This window comes from Limulus polyphemus, unplaced genomic scaffold (assembly GCF_000517525.1).
Source record: "Limulus polyphemus unplaced genomic scaffold, Limulus_polyphemus-2.1.2 Scaffold3492, whole genome shotgun sequence".
Taxonomy (NCBI): Eukaryota; Metazoa; Arthropoda; class Merostomata; order Xiphosura; family Limulidae; genus Limulus; species Limulus polyphemus.
In genome coordinates, this window is record NW_013669102.1 from 13,151 (window position 1) to 22,457 (window position 9,307).

General features: G+C 33.7%; 1 protein-coding gene across 1 annotated transcript; it reads left to right on the forward strand.

The window, feature by feature from the left end:
• Positions 1-3,619: 3,619 nt before the first annotated feature.
• Positions 3,620-8,795, forward strand: LOC106469449 (protein FAM46C-like). Its single transcript, XM_013929944.2, has 2 exons — positions 3,620-3,744; positions 5,735-8,795. Exons 1-2 carry the CDS (start codon positions 3,703-3,705, stop codon positions 6,950-6,952), a joined length of 1,260 nt encoding a protein of 419 aa, XP_013785398.1. The 5' UTR covers positions 3,620-3,702; the 3' UTR covers positions 6,953-8,795.
• Positions 8,796-9,307: the final 512 nt, after the last annotated feature.

Genomic DNA, 9,307 nt, shown 5'->3' on the forward strand with positions numbered 1-9,307 from the left:
CAGCATCACGTGACTTACGCTTTCTTAACAATATTTCACTGGTTCATTGTTATGCCCTCTGAATCCGAAAGCCATATTTTATTTGAGACCAGCAGTGTTGCCCGGGTTCTCGAAAAAAAACTACTCTCTGATTCCCTGTTCCATATTTCGATAGGTAAAAAATGTTTTGTGCATTTATGAAAAAAAAAACCCTTAGATTTGATTTTTGAAAATAAACTACGAACATGTTTTAAATCAACTTCCTTATGAACGTTGTATTTTTTCTTTTTTCCGTCACTGGCAAGGATAATTATGCCCTATTCACCCCATCCCCCGTCATCCCTCCTCAAATATAAAAATTTCAAACGTAAATATGTATGTAATATTATGTTCAGTTTGCTTTAACGTAAGTTTGATATATTTTTATGAATGTGATACCGTATTCACATTGTGACATTGATGAAGTACACTACAGTTACAAACATATTGCAATATTGTACTTTATGTATCAAAAGAAAGAAATCTACTTCCAGGTATCGAACTACCTAGAGAAAAAAAGTAGAATAAAATACATTCACTGACTTGACTTTAATCTCATTTTATACAGTAAATATTATAATGTAAGCCTTACTCTTTTCGCGTAGTCTATAGACAGCATAATTTATTTTATAGGCTAGGCCTACTTCTTCCTTTTTTACACACAACATTCTAAATCTGCATAAATTTTTTGTGTGTGTGAGGTTAAATTTTATGATGCATTAGTAGATGTATAGTTAATGATCTTTAACTAAGTAGGCCTATAATGCTATATTCTAAATTAAATGTTGATTCATACTTACCCAAAAATGTCAATTCTGCGTAGAATTTATTCGTGTAATATATATATGTTAACGATAAAATTACCTTCACGTCCTGGAAGTGTGACCTGCGCAGTGAACGCGGCAGACAAACGAACAGAGATATCTTGACTTTTATATATAGATAGTCGATAAGTTCTGTACAAAAATTTATCAAAAACTCTACATGAAAATAATTCGAGGGAGGTCGGATTCGAACCTTCAACTTGCACAATAAATCTAACCGACTTTCTCGCCGGACCACGTTGCTTTTCTTAGAGAGTATTTCCAATATATATAATGGTGAAAGTTCCTGATTTTAGACCCCGATATCTCCGCTGAAACATCAAACGGAGATAAAAGATTGCAGATTCGATTTCAGGTCATAAATATGCCCCAGTGAAATATTATTTGTGGCCGTGAAAGTTGCTGTGGTATCCTTGTAAGTATTGTAACAGGCAGAAACATATAATTATTCTAAGATTCCTGTTTGTTTTGTTTAAGGCAGAAAAATCTATCTGCCACCGCCCATATTTTGAACTGCCGACAAAAAACAAGGCAAATTGCCGTCAGCAACCACCGCCAACTGTTGGACTACACTTTTACCAACAAATAGTGAGATTATCACATTTTACACCCCCCACGGCTGAAAGAGTGAGCATGTTCGGCGTCTGGTTTTCATCCTGAGACCTGAAGATTGCGAGTCGAGCGCCCCACTCTTCTTACTATGCCATGTCTCCAATATAATGCAGCATGAGGGCCTCACGGTAGTGAACCGTATAAAAACAGCCGATAATCTAAAGATTAGGTGTAACATAGAGTAGGTATTATGTAAAGAAAATATACGGCAATTTTCAGCAAGTGTGCGATAACCCGAAGAAAATAGCAATAATTCGGGGACAAGAATATAATTACCTTAAGTAAGCGTTCAACAATATATTGTAATGTTGCAGTTTTGTAGTGTAGGAGTGTTGTAATATTGAGCGCCCAATAACAGTAAGTGATCAGTAATATGGAATAAACCTGCAACATTGTAGAATAAGCATATGGCGATGTTTAGTAATCTTAAGTAATATGTAATTGTTCAGTACTTATAAGTACAATAATATTTTGTAAGCAAAGAGCATAATCTAGTAAGTAATAACGCACTGGGGCTGTAAGACTGCATTAATGTATAGTGAGCCCTTGGCAATGTTTATTCAGGTATAAGAGCTAGCTTCATTAGTAGCGCGTTCCTTCTATGCTCGTGAGAAAAGTTATTCACATTTGACACCAGACTGATCAATTCACTTGCTAGTTTTTGTGACATGCGATTTTTTTAGAGGTAGTAGTGTATATTTATTTATTGTGTAGTTGAAACAATTTACGCTAGATGGCGATACGAACTGTACATATTGAACACAGTATTCATCGTAATAATCTTGACTGATCCTTGTACGAAATGGTAGGTAAATATATATTTTAGTTACTCATCTCTTAGACGGTTGAATTTGTTTTCGTCTTAAATTTTAACGAAATAAATACAACAACAACAAAAAAATAATGTTAATGGTAAATTGTTTTACAGTCTGAAGTATGGTCAGAGGTAATACAACATAAAAAAATCCAATGTCTAATTTTTCATGTTATACACACACACACACACACATTATTTACCATCATACAACATCCCTGAATATCCCACTTGGCTAAAGACTAATTATCATAAGTCGTATTCTGACAGCTGTTCTTTTTTATTTTATGTGTTTATTATATTGCGCGCAAAACTACTCGATAAATATCTGAGCTAACAGTCCCTAATTTTGAAGTCATAAACTAGAGAAAAGGTAACTAGTCAACACCATCCACTGCCAATGGGATGGACTGTCATATAATAACGTCCCCACTGTTGAAACAGCGAGCATGTTCAAACTCGCGAGCCGAGTGCCCTAGCCACCAAGCCATGCTATTATACCAGCAAAGCATAATCTCTAGATCAGTTGTTTGTGTGACCTTACATCACAACGCTGGGTGATTAATAGTTTTTAACAAACTTTCGTTACTGGAAATTGTAATTGGCCAATAAAGAAATATTTGTTAAAAATTATTATCATTTATATTGTCATGAAATGCCACCCAAACAGTCGTTCATTTACTAGCTTTGTCTTTATTTGTATTATTAGTAGAACTGATTTAATTTCGTTTAAAATAAAATATTGAAAACCATGACAAATTCATAGAAGTAAAATTTTACCTAAGCCTAACAACAAGCGGATTGTTTAAGGCATTTCTTTACTAAAACTTGATTGTTGTCATTAAACCTCATTTTAATTACTATACTAGCTGTTGTATTAGCACAAAGTCGCTGAGCTACTGGGGGAGGGGGGGGGCAAATATATAGATAACTATACTGACCTAAACCCTAAGGATCTCTGACTTCATCTTTTACTCCACCTTCTCATTCAGTACCGTTCGTGTTGAAATTTCAAGTTCCCAAATGCTACGAATTGTTTTTCTGTATGAATGCTTTAATTATTTCATTAATATAGTCTAACTAAATTATATGAGTAACTGTAGTTGTAAAATAGATACAACGAATTATAAATTAAGATAAAGACATGCACGCTAAATCGAATATTTGTTTTATATTTGCTTAGAATATAATTATACATACTCTTTCGTTTTTATAATTTATAAGTGTTATAGTTTCGTTGACCACTTAGTAACCCTTTAATTTAATTTTCGCTTTTAGAAACGTGGTTTCTCAGATCTAAATGTATTTAGAAATGTTGAATAATATGTTATCAATACACCCAAAAAAGTTTTTATTTTTTATTTTTTTCAGAAAAAAATTATAAAGTGGCGAAAATCAAACCATCACAAGCATCAGTGAGTGTCTGATATTTCCATGGAGGCAACTTTCAGTACTGAAGATGGCGTATTTAAAGAGGTAAGAAGGTCTTATGTTGCAACTAGAAACAGAAAAAGACACTCAAAAGAATTATCTATTATGGACCTTGGTTTAGGTTGTACATGTAATTATGTTCTCATAATAATAATATTTCATGTTTTGATAGAAATTACTGATGGAAGAAATTGATAGTTTTTCTTGCCTACTAAATAAGGATTATATCAAAATTTAGGTATAAAAATACGCTTATTTTCCAAATACATCAGCATATTACAGTTTGAAAGATATCAACTGCACCTGTACATTGCAAAGAGTAATCGTATTCAGTATGTTTTGCTGTATGTTTGGGTAAGCAAGTACAATTCCTTCTGGAAATTTCCGATTATTTAACGTGTTCGATTAACTTTCGCTGAAGAAATAATGGTTGTAGGCTTACCGTTAGTATATTAAGTTCATAGAGACACAAGTTCACCCAAGTTAAATCGTAACATTAAAATACATATGTTTATTCTAAAAGCTTGAAACGTTTGGGACATTTATTTCGTAAAATTATAATTAATTTAAAGAATGAAAATGCGCTCGTCTATGAGAGTGGCAGTGTGTGTTTTAATTTTTTAAATCATAAACTGACGTCATGATGTGACCCACTTTATTTCTTTACTTCGAAATAACTTATAGTTGACAGGAAGTATTAGTAGCTAATGTCATTTAGTTTTCAAAATAACCATAAGATGGCGATAAAACCAATATTTTGAACTTGTTTAAATAATGAAGTGTGAGCTAAGACTTTGCTGAGTTTATATTTTCTGCAACTTGTTAACGCTTTTTTTAATGTAAAGCAACCTAGCTTATATCCATCAATAACATTTGACACTCACAAGTAAGTGTAAGTTAAAAGAAAAAACGTCTAAAAATAAGAATTTTAAAATAAGATAATATGCATCATTAATTTAAAGAAAAAGTGTGTTCTTCCATCAGGAATCGCTTCCCGGTGGCTCAGCGGTAAGTCGGAGAATTATAATGTTAAAAAATCCTAGATCAGTAGAGCTCAAACAGTAAAATTCTGTAGCTTTTCGCTTAGCAACAAACAAACTATGAGCAGTTATACAACGCACAGTCGTTATAATATATATACACACGAAGTGCCTGAAATTATCAACAACAATCACCGTGTTTGTGCATGGAAACCTAGGTGTAAATAGACACTAGCAAATTCATTTTCAGTAAGGTGAATATTAATTACAATTTTCACGACGGACGAATTCAGGTAGTTAGTGTAACACTGCCATAACGAAATGATAATGTGTAAATCAAATATAATAAATGTTGCTTTTTAAAATTTAATAATTTTTGGTGAAGAGAAACTCGTTTACTTCAAGAAAGGTTTCTATTTGGACATTTTAATAGATTTTATTTTGCGATTTTTGATTTAAAATAACTTATGTTAAATGTATTTATTGAACTACTTGGGGTATTGTTTATTGTAAATAGTTATAGATTATGCAGTTTTCAGTGAGATAACATCTGCAAAATAAATCTGACAAAAGAACAGCAAGTACGGGTTACATATTACAGAACAAATAAAGTTAAACCAGTGTTGTTGTTTTTTCTTTTGTATTTGTTCTTTCTGCGATTACTAAACTGACGTAGCTATCGCTAAGTGACAGCATGTTTCCACAAATTGGTTTGCATGTCAGTCGTAAACTTTATCTTGGGCATGTGTAAAAATGTGTCAATTTTCTTTACTTCTCTAATATTTCAAAGCTTTCGTGAAATTCAGAACAACCAGATATCTCTCTAAACCCATTAGCCAAAACGATTGAACTGCATGCGCAAAAACTCTCGGAAACCAAATAGTCTGGACTTGTGGAAAGATCTGCCACTGGGGGGCGCTGTAAGTAAGTATCAGCAACGACCAAAATCACACTGCTCTCCAAGTAATCTAGCATACAGCTGTGTAGGTTAGGAACGTACTAGGTCAGTGTGGAAAGTGACTGAATCTTGTATTTTTCTGTCTTTAATTTTCTAGTGGGGAAGTTTTGCTGTTCGATCTGATCACTTTTGTCATCGACTAAGAATGAATACACCGGGCCCAATATCAGACGATGGTCAGCGGTTTGCTGTATTGAGCTACGAACAGGTCAAGCGATTGCATAACATCATGGACGAGGTGGTACCCATTCACGGAAGAGGCAACTTTCCCACGTTAGAAATTAAGCTGAAAGACCTTGTGCGGGTTGTTCGGGCTAATTTGGAGCAGGACGATGTACATGTGAAAGATATCAGACTTAACGGTGGCGCTGCAAGTTATGTTTTAGGCCCTGAAAATTCGTTCTACAATGATCTGGATTTGATTTTTGCAGTTGAGCTTTCGACACAACGTGATTATGATAGAGTTAAGGGAGCAGTTTTACACTCGTTGCTTGATTTTCTGCCGGAAGGAGTTTGTAAAACTCGAATAAGCAGTTGCAGCTTAAAAGAAGCTTATGTGCACAAAATGGTCAAAGTTACAGAGAGTGACCGTTGGAGCTTAATATCGCTAAGTAACAACAGGGGTAGAAATATGGAACTTAAATTCGTCAACTCCATGAAGCGTCAGTTTGAGTTCAGTGTTGATTCCTTCCAGATCGTGCTGGACTCTTTGTTACTGTTTTATGATTGTGCTCAAATGGCTATGGACGATACCCTCTACCCTACTATCGTGGCAGAAAGTGTGTACGGAGACTTCCAAGAAGCCGTCTACCATCTTCATAAGAAACTGATTTCCACCCGCAATCCAGAAGAGATCCGGGGCGGAGGCTTGCTGAAATACTGCAACCTACTTGTTCGAGATTATAAGCCCACAGTACCGAATGACATCAAATCTCTTGAGAGGTATATGTGTTCGAGGTTTTTTATAGATTTCAGCGACGTTGGGCAACAGCGAAATAAACTCGAGAGTTACCTTGCAAATCATTTCATTGGTGATGACCACAGCAAGTATGAGTACTTGATGATCTTGTACAAGGTTGTGGACGAGAGTACAGTGTGTCTCATGGGCCATGAGCGGCGACAGACGCTGACGCTAATCGTACAATTAGCCTACCAAGTGTATGTTCAAGAACACAGCCAGATACTACTTAAGACACAACAACTTTCTCCTTACGACTTAACATCCCCAGGACACCAGATCATGCTGGGTAACGGTTTCTTTTTCTCACCGTACATCGCCACTTGCTACCCCTGCGGATGGTTGCCTTGCGCGTGACCTTTAAAAGGGAGTTCCATGTTGCTATACTAACATTGAAACGGAAGTCTGTGATGAATTATTCTTCGTCAGAAGGTGGAAGAACCTTCAAAAGAGGTTTGAGCTAATCTTGACCAACTTAGCCATTTGCACGGTGTGGGATTCTGGTTATTAAAAATCGGTGTATTTTATATACCTTACGAGGTGAAAGGCTAAACTAGAGAATTCCAACATTCTAGAAAATATTTTAACTATATAAGCAAAGGGGAATTAATTCACGATCCGCTCTTATAAATTAGCCATAATCAATTTTTAAATTCACAGTGCGAAAAAAAAACAGCTATAAAACAAGTTATTTATCTAAATAAGGTTAAACCAGATTTTTAAAAATGTAACCGGTTTCTTATTACCGCCTGCCGACTCAAATTGTTTGTGAGTTTTGTTTTTCTTAAAATTTTGAAATTCCTGTGTCTGGTTTTAAATGTTTGATTTAAGCGCTAACTATAGAAAGACGTGATTTACGATGTGTATATTTAGCGTTTTGAGCAACGTACCAATCAGGTTATCCAAAAACGAAAAGCTTTCTTAAATTTCTGAAAATATGAGTAGAGAAGCCGGGATTTTTGTTTTTAATTAGGACTTGTATTTTAAATATGTTTAAATAAAACTTACAGAAGAGTTTTGGAAACTAAGCTGATGTTATTGTTCTCAATGTATTATAGCATTTGAAAATAATCGTTGTTGCATTCAATATTTCGTAGATATCAAAAAACAATGGGAAAATGGAACATTTATTGAAATATAAGTCAAAAATGTTAATATAACAGGTGGTTTTAAAACTATGAATTCAGACCAACTGATTTTATAATTGAGGTGTGATACAAAAACACGATGCACTGTATTATTGGCAGAAATTGCTTAGTCTTGTGTTTGTTCTTTCAAGTTTAAACTGCGTTTAACAGTTATTTCCAGTAAAACGTTTCGGAGATTAGTTCACGATTGTTAATTAAAAACATTGTATTGGTGAATTTACTTATCATTGTTAAACATATATATATATACCACACAGTCGGTGGTGAAAGAATTGGTACGTGGCAAAACGACTCGTGTTGCACACCGGAATATTACAAAATATTAAGGTTTTAGCTAATTAACACGTGTGACGTTGATCAGTCGAGAGATCAGTAGTTGTGGAGAAGGCCAGAATTTTCCTATCGTAGTACCAATCAAAGTATCTTCGTTTTTCTCAAAATATGAATCAGGACAGAGGTCAGATGATGCAAGATTTAATATTTATAGATCATAGAACAAAGTATGTAATATCAGTATGTGTGTGTGTGGTAAGATTTATATAAAACGAAAATGGTTAACATACCATTTCGTGCTTGTAAGTTGTAGAAATGATAAAATTTGCGAATAATACTTTCTTTAGTTTCAGTCAATATACAATGAATAGTTCATAAATTTTGAGACGAAAAAGTGTCCAAGTGAATTAAGTGAAAAATAAAATTAAATGAGAAAAGGGGTATCATAAAATATCTGAAACTTAATTTATTAAACAATTCTGTAATGAGTTTCTCACTAATCACTACATTCTGGTAGCTTTGTTTTTCAGTACTAAAAACATTTACACTGAGAATTATAAAACTTTAAAGTAGCCCGAAGATTTCCTGTTAATAGCTTTCCATAGCAAGAATATACTGGTGTGTATTTTAAGTGTTTGTATACTTTTAATTCTTCAATCGTGTCACATGGACATTTGAGTTGTTTGCTGTAAATTAATAAATCATCACAAAAATAGCCATTGTAAACGTTTTCGCAAACAATACTACTGCAGAACGACACTCGAATAAAAAAAAATCGGGTTGGTATATTAACCCAAGTAAAAACTTTTTTTTTTTTAGTTTGCTATTTCAAAATAATCCATATATCACGAACGTTTTCTTATACTTTAGAGAAGCTTAAAAGAAACTATTAAAGCATAATACGATTCTAATATATTTCAGTTTTATAAATATTTAAGCATTAAGACAAATAAATATATTTAAATAGTAGCCTATGCACGACTGACTCTGGTTGTGAATTACTTTTTGTTACATAAGTGATATAAACAAATTAAATTTAATAGTTTATAAATGTGTGCATTTTACCCACTGATGTGGAATCGTGATTTCAAAAATATTGTCATATCGTATTACGTACACGCGGTACATAAGTACACGTGTTTGACTTGGTAATTAACACAGCTGTATCCTCAAGGTTTTTATGACCAATCAAACGTGTGAGAATGTCTTCTGCAGAAAATAGTAAATAAGATATGCTACCACCAGTCTTATGAACTAATCAATGCATAGTCTTGTCATTCATTATACTTTT

Bases quoted from the DNA above. Each gene is read 5' to 3' on its own strand.
- LOC106469449 (XM_013929944.2), top strand. From the start codon at position 3,703: ATGGAGGCAACTTTCAGTACTGAAGATGGCGTATTTAAAGAG. The intron at 3,745-5,734 runs GTAAGAAGGTCT...TTAATTTTCTAG, and splicing joins AAGATGGCGTATTTAAAGAG to TGGGGAAGTTTTGCTGTTCG.